General features: G+C 42.8%; 1 protein-coding gene across 1 annotated transcript in view; it reads right to left on the bottom strand.

The window, feature by feature from the left end:
- LOC123396676 (protein NRT1/ PTR FAMILY 2.3-like) overlaps positions 1–19818 on the bottom strand; it is a 76874-nt gene extending 57056 nt beyond the window's left edge. Inside the window, exon 1 of the mRNA XM_045091545.1 lies at positions 19572–19818. Within this exon, the coding sequence (XP_044947480.1) occupies positions 19572–19818 (247 nt within the window). The remainder of the gene's footprint in view (positions 1–19571) is intronic.
- Between the last annotated feature and the right edge of the window lie 924 nt (positions 19819–20742).

Here is a 20742-nt window from a genome sequence, read left to right as displayed (position 1 = left end):
TAGAACCGCGCAAAGTCATGACGATATCTAAGGCAACAATCATACATATAGGTATCACACCCGAGACAAGTAGACCGATACTTTCCGCATCTACTACTATTACTCCACACATCGACCGCTATCCAGCATGCATCTAGTGTATTGAGTTCATGACGAACAGAGTAACGCCTTAAGCAAGATGACATGATGTAGAGGGATAATCTCAAACCAATGTTGAAAACCCCATCTTTTTACCCTTGATGGCAACAACACGATGCGTGCCTCGCTACCCCTTCTGTCACTGGGTGAGGTCACCGCACGGTATGAACCCAAAACCAGGCAGTTCTCCCATTGCAAGAATCATAGATCTAGTTGGCCAAACAAAACCCACAACTCGAAGAGAATTACAAGGATATGAAATCATGCATAAGAGAGATCGGAAGAAACTCAAATAAGATTCATAGATAATCTGATCATAAATCCACAATTCATCAGATCTCGACAAACACACTGCAAAAGAAGATTACATCGGATAGATCTCCATGAAGATCATGGAGAACTTTGTATTGAAGATCCAAGAGAGAGAAGAAGCCATCTAGCTACTAGCTATGGACCCGTAGGTCCATGGTGAACTACTCACGCATCATCGGAGAGGTTATGGTGTTGATGAAGAAGCCCTCCGTATCCGAATTCCCCCTCCGGCAGGGCACCAGAACGTGCCCCAAATGGGATCTTGCGGAGACAGAAGCTTGCGGCGGCGGAAAAGTACTTTCGATGATCTCCTGATTTTTTCTGGGATTTTAGGGAATTTATAGGCGAAAGACCTAGGGCAGAGGTGGCCCAGGGAGCCCACAAGCCTGGGAGCCGTGGGCCCCCCTGGCCGCGGCTAGGGACCTTGTGCGGTCCCTGCTGGCCCCCTGCCCTGATTCTCAAGCTTCCCGTTCTTTTTCTGTTTCAGAAAAAAAATCTTTTTGGCAGTTTCGTTCCGTTTGGACTCCGTTTAAAATCCTCCTCTGAAAGGGGTCAAAAACATGGAAAAAACAGGAACTGGCACTTGGCACTGAGTTAATAAGTTAGTCTAAAAAAAGATATAAAAGGCGTACAAAACATCCAAAGTTTGACAAGATAATAGAATGAAACCATCAAAAATTATAGATACGTTGGAGACGTATCAAGCATCCCCAAGCTTAACTCCTGCTCGTCTCGAGTAGGGAAGTGATAAAGACTGAATTCTTGATGTGGAATGCTACCTAGCATAGTTGTCCTTTGCAACTTCTTTCGTGTGACATGAATGTTCAGATCCGTAAGATTCAAAACAATAGTTTGATATTGACATGAAAACAATAATACTTCAAGCAAACTAGCAAGGTAATCATGAACTTTCAAAATAACGAGGCCAAGGAAAGTTATCCCTACAAAATCATATAGTCTGGCTATGCTCCATCATCTTCACAGAACTAATGTAAATCATGCACAACTCCGGTATTGGCAAGTAATTGTCTTCGCACTCTTATTTTCTCAAACTTTTTATAACTATCACGCAATACATGAGCGTGAGCCATGGATATAGCACTATAGGTGGAATAGAGTGTGGTGGTGGTTGTGAGACAAAAAAGGAGGAGATGGTCACATTGACTCGGCGTATCAAAGGGCTATGGAGATGCCCATTAATAGATATCAATGTGAATGAGTAGGGATTGCCATACAAGGGATGCACTAGAGCAATAAGTATGTGAAAGCTCAAAAGGAGAACTAGTGGGTGTGCATCCAACTTGCTTGCTCACGAAGACCGAGGGCAATTTGAGGAAGCCCATCATTGGAATATACAAGCCAAGTTATATAATGAAGATTCCCACTATCATATGGTAGTGACGAAACGAGAGACTCTCAAACCTGAAGAACATGGTGCTATTACGAAGCACAAGTGTGGAAAAAGATAGTAGCAATGCCCCTTCTCTCTTTTTCTCTCTTTTTTTTATTTTTTTATTTTTTTATTTGGGCTCTTAGGCCTCTTTTTTTTCTTTTTTTTATTTGGGCTCTTTGGCCTTTTTTCTCTTTTTTTATTTCCTCACATGGGACAATGCTCTAATAATGATGATCATCACACTTTTATTTACTCACAGCTCAAAGCTTAGAAATGACTCTATTGGAAATGCCTCCGGCAGTGTACCGGGATGTGCAACGATCTAGCTTGGCGTATGACGTTGAAACATCTCGCTAGCTATCTTACAATCATGCAATATATCTCGGAATGGCTGTCAAAATGCCATAGTAGGTAGGTATGGTGGCTGTTTTGAGGAAGGCATATGGTGGGTTTATGTACCGGCGAAAATTGCGCGGCACTAGAGAGGTTAGTAATGGTGGAAGGTGAAAGTGCATCTATACCATGGACTCACATTAGTCATGAAGAACTCACATACTTGTTGCGAAAGTTTTTATTAGTAACCGAAACAAAGTGCTAAACGCATACTCCTAGGGGAAGGGTTGGTAGGTGTTAACCATCGCGCGATCCCAACCGCAACACAAAGGATGACAATCAATAGATCAATTATGCTCCGACTTCCTAACATAGCGGTTCACCATACGTGCATGCTACGGGAATCACTAACTTCAACACAAGTATTTCTAGATTCACAACACCCTACTAACATAGCTCTTAATATTACCAAATCCACGTCTCAAAACTAATTGAGAGGAATCAAGACTTCTCTTTCTACTCAATGCACATGAAGATGGAGGTTTTTGTATCCTCTTTGGGTACCTATCACCCTTGGGACTACTTTCATAGCATAAGACAACTACCAAGTCACGCACCACCGTGCTCTAAAAGATCTAAGTGAAGCACATAGAGCAAAATTATCTAGCTCAAAAGATATAAGTGAAGCACTATGAGCATTCTAGCAAAACCACGATGAGTGCATGTCTCTCTGTAAAGGTGTGCAGCAAGGATGATTGTTACACAACAAAAATAAAAGACTCCTAAGATACAAGACGCTCCAAGTGAAACACATATCATGTGGTGAATAAAAATAAGCTCCAAGTAACATTACCGATGGATTGAAGACGAAAGAGGGGATGCCTTCCCGGGGCATCACCAAGCTTAGGCTTTTTGGTGTCCTTGAATTTGGCTTGGGTTGCCTTGGGCATCCCCAAGGTTGAGCTCTTTCCACTCCTTATCTATTTGTCCATGAGAACATCACCCAAAACTTGAAAACTTCACAACACAAAACTTAAACAGAAACTCATGATAACATTAGCACAAGAAAACAAAGTACCACCACTTTAGGTACTGTAGTAATCTTGATTTCTATTTATAATGGTGTTGGGATACTTTATTCTCACTTTTCCATGGCTAGTACCCCCCGATACTATCCATAGTTTCATCAAAACAAGCAACCAACTCAACAAAAATAGAATATGTCAAAAACAGACCAGTTTGTAGCAATCTGTATACTTCGTATACTTCTGGTACCTCAAAAATTCTGAAAAATTATGACTGACTCGGAAAAAGGCATATCAACTAGCAGCTAAAAGAATTAACTCAAAATCTCTTTATGAATAAAAATGGAAAATCATCTCGTGAGCGAAAAGTTTCTGTCTTTTTCCAGCAGGATCAAACAACCATCACCAAGACTAGTCATAAAGGTTTTGCTTGGCTCAAACACAAAAAGAAACACAAAAAACACAATGATAACATAATTATGATGGTGTGGACGCAACAAAACAGAAAGAAAAAGAAATAAATTCATTGGGTTGCCTCCCAACAAGCGCTATTGTTTAACGCCCTTAGCTAGGCATTTATAATTCAATGTTGCTCACACAAAAGACAAGAATTGAAGCACAACGAGAGCATCATAAAGCATGTGAAAATCACATCTAAGTCTAACATACTTCCTATGCATAGGCATTTTATAGGAAAACAGATTGTCAAGACAACCAATAGTTACCATATGCAAGGAAGAAGAAAGAGACAATAGCAATCTCAACATAACGAGAGGTGATTTAGTGATATGAAAGTTGCTACCACCATATTTTCCTCTCTCATAATAATTACATGTGGGATCATATTCGAATTCAACAATGTAACTATCACATAGGATATTCTTTTCATGATCCACATGCATGCAAAGTTGACGCTCTTCAAAAATAGTGGGATTATCATCAACTAAAGTCATGACTTCTCCAAACCCACTTTCAAAAATATTGCAAATATCATATTCATCATGAGGCTTAAATTTTTTTCAAGATCATAAGAAAAATCATCGCCCCACTCATGATCATTACAACAAGTAGTGGACATAGCAAAACTAGCATCCCCAAGCTTAGGGTTTTGCATATTTTTAGCATGATTGTCACTAATAGAATTTATAGTGAAACCATTGCAATCATGCTTTTCATCCAAGGAGCCCTCGTGAATCACTTCATAAATTTATTCCTCACAATTTTCAGATTCACGCATCTCAAGCAAAACGCCATAAAGATAGTCAAGTGCACTCAACTCACTAGAAATTGGATCTTTTAAAGAGATTAGCAAGTGGATGAGGATCCATATCACTAGATTTTAAGCAAGCGAAGATGCAAGCATATTGAAGGCACATGGCACACAAGCGAACAGAAAGCAAGCAAGAGAAAAGGGTGAACGAAAAAGGCAAACGAAAAAAGGCAAATATTTTTCTGTAATTTTTTGTTTTTCAGAAGTGGGGGAGAGGAAAACAAGAGGCAAAAAAAGTAAAGGCAAGAGATGAGTTTGCGACACTTACTTGTATGAGTTCTTGACTTGATCCTCCCCGGCAACGGCGCCAGAAATTCTTCTTGCTACTTCTCAAACAACAGCGCCAAAAATTGACACGTTGATGGAGACTTGCTTGCGTCGGTTTTTCCCTTGAAGAGGAAAGGGTGATGCAGCACAGGAGCAGTAAGTATTTCCCTCAGTTTGAGAACCAAGGTATCAATCTAGTAGGAGAATCTCGTCAAGTCCAGAGTACCTGCCCAAACACAAACGAGCTTGCACCAAAAGCTATAAAGGGGTTGTCAATTCCTTCAAGATTGATTGCAAAGTGAGATCTGAAGGCGGAAAGTGCAACGAAGAAAAAGAGTAAGGCTGAAAATATGGTGTGTAGTTGACCCGGGGGCCATAGTGTTCACTAGAGGCTTCTCTCAAAATAGCAAATATTACGGTAGGTGAACAAATTACTATCGAGCAATTCATAGAACCGCGCAAAGTCATGACGATATCTAAGGCAATGATCATACATATAGGCATCACGTCCGAGAAAAGTAGACCCATACTTTCTGCATCTACTACTATTACTCCACACATCGACCGCTATCGAGCATGCATCTAGTGTATTGAGTTCATGACAAACAGAGTAACGCCTTAAGCAACATGACATGATGTAGAGGGATAATCTCAAACCAATGACGAAAACCCCATCTTTTTACCCTTGATGGCAACAACACGATGCGTGCCTCCCTACCCCTTCTGTCACTGGGTGAGGTCACCGCACGATATGAACCCAAAACCAAACACTTCTCCCATTGCAAGAATCATAGATCTAGTTGGCCAAACAAAACCCACAACGCGAAGAGAATTACAAGGATGTGAAATCATGCATAAGAGAGAACTGAAGAAACTCAAATAAGATTCATAGATAATCTGATCATAAATCCACAATTCATCGGATCTCTACAAACACACCACAAAAGAAGATTACATCGGATAGATCTCCGTGAAGATCATGGAGAACTTTGTATTGAACATCCAAGAGAGAGAAGAAGCCATCTAGCTACTAGCTATGGACCCGTAGGTCTATGGTGAACTACTCACGCATCATCGGAGAGGTCACGGTGTTGATGAAGAAGCCCTCCATATCCGAATCCCCCTCTGGTAGGGCACCAGAACATGCCCCAGATGGGATCTTGCGGAGACACAAGCTTGCGGCGGCGGAAAAGTACTTTCGATGATCTCGTGATTTTTCTGGGATTTTAGGGAATTTATAGGCGAAAGACCTAGGGCAGAGGTGGCCCAGGGAGCCCACAAGCCTGGGAGGTGCAGGCCCCCTGGCCGCGGCTAGGGGGCTTGTGGGGTCCCTGCTGGCCCCCTGCCCTGATTCTCAGGCTTCCCGATTTTTCTGTTTCGGAAAAAATCTTTTTGGAAGTTTCGTTCCATTTGGACCCCGTTTAAAATCCTCCTCTGAAAGGGGTCAAAAACATGGAAAAAAACAGGAACTGGCACTTGGCACTGAGTTAATAAGTTAGTCTCAAAATAGATATAAAAGGCATACAAAACATCCATAGTTTGACAAGATAATAGCATGAAACCATCAAAATTATAGATACGTTGGAGACGTATCACCAAGCGTCCTAGCTCGCAGGAACGTCACCGACGTACTCTTCACCATCTCATGTTCTCTCTTACCTGGTTAATGAAATAACTAGTGGCAAGCCAATGATTACTTTGAATGTACTTGAAAGCAACCAATGATGTGGAACAAGGCAATAATGAAGCATGATATATCACTAGTATACAGTTTTCGCAGAAAGAAAGTTTTTCCCTGAATACAGTAACATGATCAAATTCTTGTATGGACATGCATCATAAGGTAAGTAGTAACCACATGAACATGTTACATATATCAATATCTCAACTGAGGGCTGAACACCTCATGTTCACCCTCCATGCCAAGTCGCCTGACTTGACCCGGGTAACATCTTCCTCACCCACCATCTTTTTCACACACACACACACTTGGTTTATGTGAAAATGACTAGGCTTAGTTTAAGAAGGATTACCCAACTGTCCTTGACCGTGGACACGGCTATTCAAATAGTTTTACACTCTGCAGAGGTTGCACGTTGTACCCACGAGACCCGGGGAACTTCCGTGTCATCCACGGCTTGCGATATGTAACATTCCCGAGGTAAGCACCCGAATAATGCCTTTCCCCTGACGACACTAAACAAAGAGTCCACTCGATTGGTGCCCAACCCACATGATATACATCTTACGAGCCTCACTCTAGATCGTGTCATCCATGTAGGGACCAACGGTGTGCCCGGAACCTGTAAAACATCATAGTCGTCGTGCATGACACAATCCTGTCCCGAGAGTGACCTTATCACTCCCGTCACTAGTAATGCAGGCTCTTTGCTAGCATCGACCAAGGTAATCAACAAATCCCCGTTCCCATATTGGGGTATCGTGGTCGCACATGTAAGGTTGGGATGGTTGACACATCTTAAATCTCTCCTTGTTTCCGAAACCACACACACATGAAACATTTTTCGTGTACACCACTTCTTTCTCAAGGGTCACCATCTCAACACCATCAGCCTCGGGCATTAGTGTCACCCGACGGGGTTTTTGAAAAGCTTTTGAAATCACGTCCGTGTTACCATCACCATGCATATGCTCATCGTATGCGTAGCACTACTAGGAGACTATCAACTTTTTATCTGTGTCACCCTCATAGGTGGTAGGGTCAAGCTCAAATGCAAGTTTTATCGAGGAATCATCGGAAACACCGTACCAGGGGTTTTACCGATTCAATCATGAACACGTGCATCGAAATGAAATAATTGACATGGCATGCATCAAAGTATTTTCTCAAACATGGTCAAAGGGCTGCTTGCCTAGCTCAAATAGGTCTCCAGGGTCTTCAAGGTCTTCCGGTCCAGCTCCGAGTGCTCCGTTTATTTGGGCAACTATCATCGGAAACAACAACGATAAGCCACACGACAAGCGGAACAAAAAGTGCTCTATAAATAGGATTTTTATTACTCTTGGACATCTCTGGTCATAAGAAAAATTCCTAAAGTTGTTCTATGGGATTTGGATCACTAGAGATTTTTGAATGGTGGAAATGGAGGCATTAGTGGCCCCACAAGAAGCCTACAAAAAATATTCTGCAAAAAAATGATGGGAGGCACTCATTTAATAGGGCATGATTTTAGAAATATTTAGGAAGTGGTTCCATTGGATTTGGAGTTTGCCTGAATTTCCTATGAATTTTTCTAACATGGAATAAATAGAAACATGTGCTATTAATTTGATGCAACACAAATATGACAAAGAAAAATGTTGACTAAGCATAGATAATTAGAGCATGATTTTATAAGTCTCTGGAAATTGGAATCACTCCATTTGGAGTTGATTTGAGCTCTATAGGAATTTTGCAAGGTGGGTTTGAAATATTGAAGTTTTAATTAGGGCAGTGAAGAAAAACTTTTTAGAAAAATGTGAAGTGCACATATTTTGATATAGTATGATTTTAGGAGTCAGTAGGAACTTGAATGAACATTTTTGGAGTCCATATGAATTAGTTATGATTTAAATACTCTCTGTGAACAAAAATAAGAGAAAGGAAAAAGGGGAAATACCTAGGTGGGCCTAAGCTGTGCAGTGGGCGCAGCTTAGTGCTGCAACGTACTGGGCCGGCCCAGTCGGTCGGCCAAGCGAACAGAAGTGGCCATGCAGGAGGCATACTGCCTATAGTACACCTCCACGCGGGAAAACGCAAAAGGCCATGGGGCAAGACCACTTATCCGGGGCGGGCTCGACCGCTGGGTCGGTGGCATGCGGGCCCTGCTTGTTAGGCTCGTCCCCTACCTCCCGCCTGAACAGAGAGAGTAGGGGAGGCGATGGCACGCGAACCACCGCCACCGATTCGACGGCTCGGGCCATCTCCCGCGGCGGTCCGGCCACCTGCGCGGTCGGGACGATGAGCTGCGTCCACCTCGGCCCCCCATTTTTGCCAGAATCAAGTTTCAGAAGGGCTGCTCATTTTTCCCACATGAGCATGCCATATCTTTGCTTGAAATAGTGCATTGTCCTACTAGAGATTCTCTGGAAGGACGTTGGTGCATTGGCTTGAATTGAATTATTGAGAGAGGGGTAAAATAGCTGTTGCCATGGTAAAAAGGAGAGGTAGAGAGATGGAGTCGCCTTACAATAATTGACCAGAGGCCATGGCAAGGTTACTGGAGGTAAAATATGGTGAGGGAATAGTGTGGAAAAAAAATGAACTCAAGGAGATTAGTAGAAGGGGTCAAAGAAGCAAGTTTGATAAATGAGCAGAAGGTGTTTGATGGGTGTTAGGGCTAGCAAATGGATTCCAATTGGTATGAAGCTTAACACGATCACACGATAGGTTAAAATAAGATTGGACACCAAATTTGGGATTTTTTGGAGAAAGTTCCCAATGTAGACTTGAAAAACTCAATAAATAGGCAAAAATGACTTCCGGAAGTAAAACCCATGCAAATTTAATTCCCACAAATGCACCACTTGGTGTGGTGACAATATTTGAGTATCGGAGCATGTCCAAAAAGTTTGGGATTAATTGGAGAAACTTCACAATGTAAAGTTTCCCAATTCTAGAAATCAACAGAGATGGTTTTGAGGTTTTTTCTTGACAAGTTAATCTATTCTCCTTGATGCACTACTTGGTCTGGATGCATTATTGGAGCATAAAAACATATCCACAATATTTGAGCACAATTGGAGACATTTGGCAATGTAGAGTTTCTCAAATTTGGATCTGGAAAGATAGAGTTTTGGAATATTTAGCTGAGTCAAATCAACTTGGGTTGAGATGAAACTTGGCAAGATCATCACATATATCATGTGTTAATTTATAGAATTTTACTGGAATTTATTGTGAATATTTCCTACCAAAATCTTGAAATAGACAGAAAGGGTTTTGTCCAATATTTTTAACATGACCACGCATTGAAACTATTACATATAGAATATATATATCCAGTGAGTTTCCCTAAATTTTCCCAAATATTTTGTAAGCAAGAAAAATAATCTTCCTTTGTAAAAGTCCATTTCTGGCCTTAGAAAAATGTTTTAAAATAAAATAGGAAAATAACATTAATTTTTTTGGTAAGTCCTTTTCACAATGGGATTCGAATAAAATAGTTTCGGCCGAACAACTCCCCTAATTTGAGGACTTGTAGTTCAAATCCCAACTTAGGTGTTTTTGAAAGTTTAAATTAAATAAATGCTTTTTGGTCAAAATAATATTTGGTAAAAAATAGTTTTTGGTCCTATAAACATGTTATGGTCATTGGACAAAGGTATGGGACGAGAAGGTGAGTCTAGAGGGTAGTAGGAACCTTGTGATCTAAAACACAAGCAAACATGCAACAAGCAACAATCACATCAACCATCACAAGCATTCACAAAATTTTTAATTGGTCCTAATTTTTGGGCTATGTTTGTTTAGCTAGGAGACTCAAAACACAGGGGGTGACTGACCTTACCCCCTTAAGAAAAATCTCGTCCTCGATATTTCTAGGCTAGGTGTTGGAGAGATACAGAACTTTGGGTCAGAGGCAGTCTTCACATTCCCATGTTGCTCCTATGGGTCTTGAAGTGCTTGATGATACAACTTCGAATGCTCCGCTCGTCTTCGCCTGACCGTGAACGGGGTTCTGGAAATAAGCTAGGCTTGACTAAGGGTCAAGGGCTTGGTGGACGAAGTCCTCGCAATGGTCTAACTTGCATGTGTACTCCATAGTCGAAATACGTGGCAACGTTGCGTGTGTGGGTGCTGGTCCTGGGGTTGCGCATGTTGGTTAGTGACACCTAGATGTCTTGGGTTAGAATAGAAGGGTTCGTCGTAGGATTTTCGTCGAGATCTTCTGCTTGAGTAAGTTGCCCATGTATGTGCTTCATTATTCTCCGACCATTTGTCATTGTCATCATGGACGCATGCTTCTGGTGTGTCTTCACATGCTTGGTCTTCTAGCCTCTTCGTAGCTTCTCGTGAAAAGGTTTGGGTTGGGTCTCGTCCATGAGACTAAGCTTAAGGACACGGTGTTAGAATGGCTCCTATTACCTAGGGAAGTTCTTGAGGGGTCCTAGATGAGCTGGATACCCGGAAGTATAGACCAGTCATCCAATCCCTACGGTCTGCGGCTTGGCAAGCGGGGTGAACTTCTTCTCGAGAGGGGATTCACCATGGTCGATTTAGGACTCATGTCCCTGATTTGGACCAAGAAGGTCTATTTAGTTTCCCTTGATGTCCAAAGGCTTCATCTTCTTGAACGTTTATGCTTCTTGACATAGTTGATGTAGCCGGCACAGGAGCGGCGGTTGACTTCTACTGGTTCTTCTCCTTCGTTGTGGCTTCCCAACCATGCCGGTTCTTAGTGTCGTCTTGGGTAGGATTGACTTCTGCTGTTTGGAGTTTGCTTTGAGTAATCAATTTTCTCAAGGAAATACCTTACTCTTGAGAGGCATGGCTATCTGTGTTCCTGGGGCTTGTACAAACAGGACCAAGGTGTTCCTCCTCTTGTTGGGTGAAGAAGTATGCCATCCATGAGGATAATAACATACTTCCCCAAGAATCACATAAGCACACTGCTCATGAGACACATGTGAGAGGAGCGGGGGTTTGTTATGGGCAGTCACTTGCCGAGGGGTTTGTGGTCCAACATAATCTAGTCCTTCATGCCCATGTTCCTCATAGACATGATTGGTGATGGTCGGGGTAGAGAATTGGCCATAGTTTAATGACTTAGAGCCATTACTTATGGTCTTAGTACGATCACTTTAGGGCTCGGTGAACATTTAGGGTTCCAATGAACTTAGGATGTGAGCGAACGTCTATCATCTTATCCTTAAGCACATCCTTGGGTGCCAACAACCTATCCTCTATCTATGGACAAAAAAACACCCTATATCATCGAAGGTACTATCTCACTTAAGTCAACTCGACACCACTCATGCTATTCAACTCCAAGGTTGAGAGAAGGACTAAACCAAACATCATAAGTATGTTATAGCTAAGTTGCACATGTATTCCTATGTACGGGAAAGCATGCAAGCTGCTAAGCTTAAATTAAGACACTACAAATCCAAGTGTTCCGCTAGATCATCCAATGGACAGGGTACCACATTCCTATGTTTAAGGAAACACGTAGTGTACCAATGCAAGGTTTTGTTTCCTTCCTACGAATCCAATCAAGTGGTTCATCAATCCCATCAACCATCACTAGAACCATCACTCCTACAAATCCAATATCAAATGGGTTTTACATGATCACCTAGAGTCCTCATCATCCTCATATCATTGCCCGGACTATGCCATACAATACCCACCATCTTCCAATATCATGGCCAACTAATCTCCAAGGCCAGGCTTGTATAGATTCAAAAATCAAGTCGACATCTCCGATTACTCCTACTTGTTACCCGTGTAGAAGCATGATATCATGATCGAGATCATCGGACTAAATCCAATTTACTTTGAACCATGTGGCTTCATTCAACGCCAATACTCTAGTAGGATTACCTATTTAAATCCGATTCAAAATTCCGACTTGTCATTCCAAGTCATTATGGCACCATCATCATACCATGACTACTACTTGACAAACTTATTTTATTGTACCACCAAGAATTTTATCTCGTGATCATAATTTTCCTACTGAATCCGAACTTAATCCATGAATATGTAGGTTATGCTACTTTATCAACTTGTTCCACCAAGTTTACCGACCATCATATGGGTCTCACGATCCACCAATATAGTCTAGCTATACCCTCAAGACACTTATTATCATCACAACTACCCATTGCCCACAAATCATATATTCTAGAACGATCATTCCCGTGGCATCACGGTTCCATGCTAGCTTAAGAATGAAGGATACTTGGTCACTGTGATCACTTGTTCCGTAGTGGACCTAGTGCTAAGCAGGGGTTATTAGAGCTCAACACGTGCTCTGGCAAATCCATGTGTTAGACGCGTGACCAGAAGTTTGAGCTGGAGAATCTTGTGAGGTCTAGGTTGGTCTAGGGAGGGGTTTCAAATCTTGAGGGAGAAGTATAACGCTATGGGGTTGCGTATGGTTGAGTATGTTGAAGTCGGAGTCTTCAATGCCAGTCGCGTGTCGGGTGGATCCTTGGTGCATCTTGTATTGCTGGTCTTCAGTTGTCGAGAAGGGTGAGAGAGAGAGAATAGTAGCACACACGGGAGTTCCTAAGGGGTGGTATAGTGCAAGTGCAATCAAAGAAGTGCCGAAAGGCCAACACAAACTTCAAGATATAATCACGTACTCATTGCCTAGGGAAAAAGTGCGACATATATCAATGCATAAACAAGTAAAACAAGCAGCACACAATATGGTCCCATTCAAACCATTTCGCGGACTCGGCTTCGCATAGGGGCTTCACGACTCATCCTACCCTAGGGGTACTTGGACTCAATAGTCGTGTTTGCTTCGTGCCTTGGAGAGGAGTCTGTTCCGTCTTCTAGGTCTTCTCACAGTTTCGCAATGCCCTTTGTTGTTATTTGCCGAAACGAATCGGGTTGAGCTGGAATGAGTCCCTGGCGACTTCTTATCTGGTGAGCTATAGGCGAAGGTGATTCCTCTCGGATCTCGTTGACAAGGTCCTCTGTAGGTCTCATAATCCTGCCAATGTCTTCTTGCCATCCAAGGCGTTGAGGGTTCCAAGTTGACAACCATCATGCAATGACACTAACAAGGCTTGATAGAGTTCCGAACTATCAGTTACGTTGATGACAACATTGACTCCAAGGGCGGGGGTGAAGAGAACCATTTTCTTGCTCACTAATGTGAGGCGGACCAAATGGCGAGGTTCTCATCTACCGGTGGTGGTCGACACTACAATGATAATGACATGGTCGTTCTATTAGCAATGCATATCATGATCTTGCATATCTTATGTCCTGGTCATTGCAGGCCAAGGTCGAATCACTCTGGAATAGGGTCGAGGGTGTCACCATCTTGACGTCCTCATTCCTCAAGAAGGTAGCTTCTATTGGTGTCGTCTTATCGCAGCATTGCCAACCTTGTCTTCCAAGTACATGGCTGATTGCTTGAAAAGTTTGCTTCATTCCAAGTTACCCACGAAGATTCTAAGTAATCCAGTGATCACTGCATAAGGGTGCTAGTGACCGTTTGCAAGTTTTGAGAGGCAGAAGAGGAGAGTTAAAGGAACAAGGGTCGGAGTGCTAAGGTAAAACCTTCGCTTCCTTTGAAGATTTAGGAGAGGTGAGAAATATAGAAGTTTTGTAAGTGCTTTTGAAGGGTCTGGGAAACTATTTGTCATAACTAACGTCTGTGCTAACTAAGGGCTTCCTACAGTCAGGATGGCTCTGATACGAGCTCTGTGGGGAGCCCGACTTGTAGCTCGAGATCGCCGATTGTACGTGCTCAGTGATCCCAGAGATCAATGCACACTGAACACACAGAAACTGAATAACAAGAGTCTTACATCCATACATACCTGTTAGGGCATATTTCTCCCTAAGTGGTTTTGGTGATTGATGACGGTATCTCTGCGGACTAATTGTGTGCATTGAGAATTTTAGATATTATATGATTAGGCACAAGACGATTCGGTGCCCCTCGGTATATTTCAAGAGCGGTGGTCTTCTACGATTCTCTGTGGTGGATGTGTGTCGTAGGAAAGTCGTACTATTAAGAGGGGGTCCACATCGGAAAGGTTTGGGTGGAATCAACACATCCACATTCCTTTGGACCACCTTTTCCTTGCCAATGGATCTCCAACCTTACCATTTCAAGTCTGTAGAAAAAGGTCCAGCGGTAGTACCGCTCCAGGAGCGGTAGCAATTTTTTACTACCGCTCCAGGTGCGTTAGTAATTTTTTACCACCGCTCCGTCGGATTATTTTGCGCATATTTTCCCCCCAGCCGTGGTAGGCACGGTAGTAATTTTTAACTACAGTGGTAGGTGAGACTACCAAGCGGTAGTACCGCTCCTAGTAGCAATAGTACCGCTCGTAGAAGTGGCAGTACGGCTCCTAGTAGCGGTAGTACCGCTCTGCCAAAGGCTGTGAGTGGGGGGTAACGGTTGGATTTGTCCCCCCCCCACTATATAAGGGTGTTTTTTTCCTCAGAACAGGCATCTCTTACCTCCATAATCTCCATTGTTTCTCTAAAACTCATTCTTGCCCGATCTCTCTCCCTAGCCAATCAAACTTGTTAATTTTCTAGGGATTGGATGAGAAGGCCCTGATCTACAATTCCACCAAGAGATATTTGATTCCCCCCACTAATCCCTTGCGGATCTTGTTACTCTTGGGTGTTTGAGCACCCTAGACGGTTGAGGTCACCTCAAAGCTGTATCTATTATGGTGGTCTTATTGGGAGCCTGCGAGCATTGTGTGGAGATTGCCCCAACCTTGTTTGTAAAGGTCCGGGTGCCGCCTTCAAGGGCACCAATAGTGGAATCTTGGGGAGCATTGGGCCTCCACACCGCTCCAATGGAGACGTACTTCCTGTCAAAGGGAAGGAACTTCAGTAACACATCCTCGTCTCCACCGGTTCCACTTGCGGTTATCTCTTACCTTTAGATTGTGTTTATTATTGTTGTGTTGTATTCCTTGATTGCACTTGTTTTCGTGGTTGTTAGCATCATATAGGTTGCTCACCTAGTTGTTCATATAGAGAACCTTTTGTTGCTAACCCTAATTTGTTAAGAAAAGCTAAAAATTGGTAGTTGCCTATTCACCCCCCTCTAGTCAACCATGTCGATCCTTTCAATTGGTATCGGTGCCAGGTTTCTTTATTAAGGGTTTAATCACCTAAAGAGTATGGTTGACGACGGAGGTGGTACGAGTGGACAACCCGAGGCCGTGGCGATGAGTTCGGTCAGACGGGACGACTTGAATGAGCATATGGCTTCACTCAAGACTCCAATGACGATTGAAGTCAAGGCCATGATTAAAGAGTTGTTTGAGGGGATGAAGAATTCTCCTGATCCAGTGTTGGTGGTTAAACCCACCATGACGGAGTCGGAGGCCAATTCCGATAAGGAAGCGACTAAAGGTACTCAAACTTCTTCCCCCAGTAACAAGAATGGGATAGGAAGTTTTGTCTCAATTCCTCCTTCCCCGGTCTATGGAGGACCGGTCCCTACACCGCATATCAATAATACTGATCCTCCTCCCAAGCTTGTTAAAGGTGAATTTGCTAACTGGGTCTTTTGTATCAAGTCTCATGTCAGTCAGAGCTCAACAAATCTTTGGAGAATCATCAAGCAAGGATTTTGCCCACATGATCCAAACAACTTCACCCCAAGAGAAGAAGTGGACAATCAATAAAACCACTCTGTGTTGTTCATCCTACAGTCCACATTTCCTCCCGAAGATCTACCTCATCTGCGCCCCTTCACCCGTGCAAAGGAGTGTTGGGAGAACATGATGTTGTTGTACAAGGGAAGCTCAAGCATCCAACGATCCAACTATGAAGTGGTTCTTGATGAGGCCGATGAGTTTGTACTGCTGGAAGATGAGGACCCACAAGATCTCTATCGAAGGGTGACTACTCCTGACGTTGTTCTCCAAGATCACGGGAGCAAGGATGTGGATGACATGTGGATCAAACGCAAGTTTCTCAAGGCCATCATGTCTTTCAACAAAGCCATGTCTTTGGTCATTCGGCAAAGGCCAGATTTTCATTTCTTGTCCTCAGGCGAAGTGTTCGATGAGTTCATTGCCATGAATATCATGAACAAGACCGCCGACAATGCTCTTGCTCGTGTTCGGTCAAAGAAAGGCTCACCCAACCTTGCCTTGAAAGCTAAGGCTGTCTCGGATGACGAAGAGGAAGAAGAAGAGGATGGTTGCCCGGAAGATACTAAGTATGCTTATCACGAGCACATGGCGCTTGCATCAAGGCAATTCTAGGGCAACAAGAGAAACTCAAGGCCAAACTTCTCCAAGAACAACTCGAGTGGGTCCAAGAGCAAGCAGCGTGCGAGGAGATGCTACAACTGCATCAATGTGAGTCACTTCGTGGTTGATTGTCCTTATGAGAAGAGGGAAGACAATGGTGGCAAACTCATTCGAAAAGACAAAGCCAAGTTCTTCCCAAGCAAGAACAACTTCACCAAGAAACCTCATCCAAAGGGTATGGTGGCACTTGAAGAGTACCGCTCCGATGATGACGAGGATGACACAAGCTGTGAAGGGATGGCAACGACTACTGTGGCCATTGCTACCTCCTCTCCCAAGGTGTCTCTCTTCGGCACTTCCAATGATAACCGCATCACCAAGTGCCTTATGGCCAAAGGTATCAATCAGGTAACAGCCAACATTATGCCCACCATCACTACTGCTCCCTCATTGTTAAATTGTGTTTATGATGGTGATGTTGTGGAGTTGAATGAGCGTGATTTTGACAAATTACTGTGCAAAATCAAGGGTGAATCCAAGAAGCACTTTGTTGCTCTGTTGGAACAACTTGGTGAGGCAAATGATCTCATTGAGACTCATGAGGAGACTATCTCCGAGATGCAAGGACATAGTCGTGACTATGTCGATGAGATTGTCGAACTATCTATTGCTCTAGAGAAGGAGTGCAATCTTCGTTTGGCTCTTGAGGAGTCACACAATGTTGACTGTGCTAAATTACAAAAAGAGCTTGATCATGCTACTGTCCTTGCCCGTGTGCTTAAGTCTGTAAAAGTTGCACTTGGGGTTGGACATGATAGACTCAAGGAAGAGTTTGACACACTCGACAAGTCCCACAAGGTCTTGAAAGGTGTTCATTATTGTCTTAAGGAGTCTCATGATCAAATGTAAGTAAAACTATCTAAGGAGATCTCTACATGTCCTCCTTTTGTTCTAATTGATAATTCTTGTGCTATGAACCCTTGTTGTGAGCATTTGCATCTTGTGGAGGAAAATGCTAAGTTAAAAGATCAACTTGAGAAGGGCCCTGTGTCATGCATCCAAGGCGAGAAGAACCTAAATGGCCTTTTGAGTAATCAAAAGGAAGTTGTAGGAAAGGAGGGACTTGGGTTTCCACCCAAGTCTAAGAGGAAAAGGAAGAACAGGAACAAGAAACCTCTAACTCTCAAGGACATCTTTGTCAAGGAGGGGGAGAGTACTCACAAGGAGAAAATGGACAAGGAAGGGGGCGGTAATGCCAAGAAGGGCAAAACTGTCCCTACCAACACAGCCGACGATTTTAATCCTTCCTATGTTTTATGTCATGCTAGTGATGGGCATGTTTATACCAAGTTTGTTGGTTCCTATTATGAGTGCATTGAATGGGCTATTTGGGTTCCTAAGACCCTTGTTTCTCACATCAAAGGACCATTCAAGAAAGGGTACCTAAATCCAAACCTTGATCTATTGTAGGAGTTTGCTTCCGGTGGGGTGTCATTGTTGCTCGACAGTGGAGCAACAAAGCATATGATCAGGAGCAATGATTTGGTGGTGGATGTGCATCCTACTCCTTCTATGCCCACACATGTCCAACATGCTGATGCGTCAACGTCTAAGGTATTGGGATTTGGTAACGTGGTCATCTGTGAAGATTTATCTATAGAGAAGGTCATGCTTGTCGAGTCCCTTGTATACAATTTACTTTGTGTTCGTCAACTTGCTATTATGGGCTTTGCCACATTTTTTTAATCTTTATATCATGGCCCCTTTGTGGAGCAAGACTCTTAAAGTAGCCTATGTTGGATATGTCAAAAACGGTCTCTATGTGGTGAACTTTTCACAACGACCCACCAAGATGTAACATCCCAAATTGGAATGTTAATATAATTATTATATTGTTTGTTTGTTTGCTTGAGTGATTGAAACTTGAGTGAAATTTGAAACTTTTCAAATTTTTTGAATGAGAGGGAATAAAATGACTTTCCCCTTTTCCGGTAAATTTAAATTCGAAAGCAATGAGAGAAGATGACATGACTTCTTCAACTATAAAGAATTTGAATGGAGTTTGCATTTGAATTCTTTAAAAAAAATCCTTTTGCTCTTCTATATTTTTCTTCCCCGAGAAAATGCCCCGACAAAATTCTTGCACGCAAGAAAGAGCGGAGGAAAATGACCCTCCAAAATGTGAGGCATTTCTGAAATATTTTGAGCCAAGAAGACCCAAGTTTTATGGAGAAATTAATTGCCAAAAGGAAAATAAAGCCTTAGGGATTTTTCTGAAAAAACATTTTTTAAAAAGTTTTTATTTTGGTTTTGGAAAAATGATAATCAATTAGGAAATATTTTTCTGATCGATTTGGTATATAATACTCCATATAAATTATTTCCTTTTATTTTTTCTCTTGCTGTTTAAAAAAAGAAATCTGGAGATTTTCCTGGGCAGATCCCCCCATCGCTGGGAGAGATTCCTGGCCATCCCCATGAGCATCCAACCCTCCAGCGCACCCCTCTTCCTTTCTTTATTTTTTTCTTTCACTTCCTTTTCTTTCCTTTCTTTTTTTCTTCCTTCTTTCTTCTTCCTTCCTTCTTTCTTCCCACGTGACCCTTTTCCTTTCCAACGCACAGCCATGGCGTGACCTCCTGCCACCCCTGATTCGATGGGATCCCCCCCGATTCCCCCTCCCCCTTCCTTCCTTCGGCCCCCTCTGCCCTATATAAACCTCCGCCACACCACCCCGTCGGACCCCTCCTCCCCTCGCCGTCACGCCGCCTCGCCCCTGCCTCTGTTGCTCGTCGGAGCAACACCACAGGAATTTTTCCCCGCTCCGCCCCGGTCACCACCTCGCCCCCACGCACCACCGAGACCACCAGCAAGTTCCCCACAACCACCGCGTCCAATTTTTCCCCCTAGCCCGACCCATCGCCGCTCCACGCCACCGCACCACCCCTCGCCGGAATTCGGCCATCACCAGGAGCTCTAGGAGCTCGAGCTCCCTCGCCCAGGAGCGCCTCTCCCCCCCAACCAGCGACCCCTTCCTCCACCGGCCCCCTCCTCCGCCACCACACCCCGCCGGCGACCCTTTCCCCACGCCGGAGCTACTCTCCCCCACCTCGCCGGCGTAGCCCCCTCGCCGGAGCACCTCTGTCGTGCCCAGCAACTCCATCCACGGGAGGTAACTCCTCCTTTTCTTTTTTTCTTTTGTTCGTTTTGTTTTTGTTTTTGTATTGTGTAGCCTACCGTTAGATTTAGATCCAACCGCGTACATTAAAAACAACTTACCCCTTCGGTTTTAGTTAAAGAACCGAACGGTTTTCTGTCTCACTTAATTTTAGCCGGAGTTTTGTTTAGTTATCGGCCATTTGCTTACTACTCCCGCAGCAAACACACCCCGCAACCAATCAGGGCGTGCCACGTGTACCCCTGTCTGTTAGAATCTGTTTTCTCTTTTTCTGTTTAATTCCAAAACAGAGAAAGTTTCAAAATTGTTTTGATCATAGCATTTAACCCCGAATTCCAATGGAGTTGTAACGTGTTCCAGTAGATCGCAATTGTTCTGTAGTTTTTAAAAACATATAATTTGTCTATGTTTGAAATTTTCAAATTTGAATTAGATCAGATTTAGTGTAAACCTTGTTTTGCTTATTCCAGGAGTTTAAAAACAGATTTTAATTTGATTCTTTTTGCTACTGATCACTAGTGATCTTAGTTATCCATGGTAAAAATTTCAGAATTATTTGAGTATTTTAGCTCATTTTTTCTTGTGAAACAATTTCTGTTTCACCTCTTTTAGGATTATGGCTATTTCCTTTTCTATAATTTTTTTTTTATATTTCAGAAAGATTATGTTTTTGTTTCTGTTAGTTAACAGTAGGTTTGCAACAAGTTTTGATTTTGATTTTTATATGTTATCATGAAATCAATTCTAGTTCTCTAATAACTTTTAATTGGTTTCTCCACTGTTTCAAATCCCGTTTGGAAATACTTTCAAATAGTTTTGTGAAAAATACTTTATTTTATCTTAGTTAAATTTATATCTTAGTTCCCTGTTATTATTTTCCGTTGGACAAAAACTATTTAGTGTTTGATG

Source organism: Hordeum vulgare, chromosome 5H (assembly GCF_904849725.1).
Source record: "Hordeum vulgare subsp. vulgare chromosome 5H, MorexV3_pseudomolecules_assembly, whole genome shotgun sequence".
Classification (NCBI taxonomy): domain Eukaryota; kingdom Viridiplantae; phylum Streptophyta; class Magnoliopsida; order Poales; family Poaceae; genus Hordeum; species Hordeum vulgare.
Note: the sequence above shows the minus strand (reverse complement) of the source record. Positions and strands in the feature narration are given on the sequence as shown.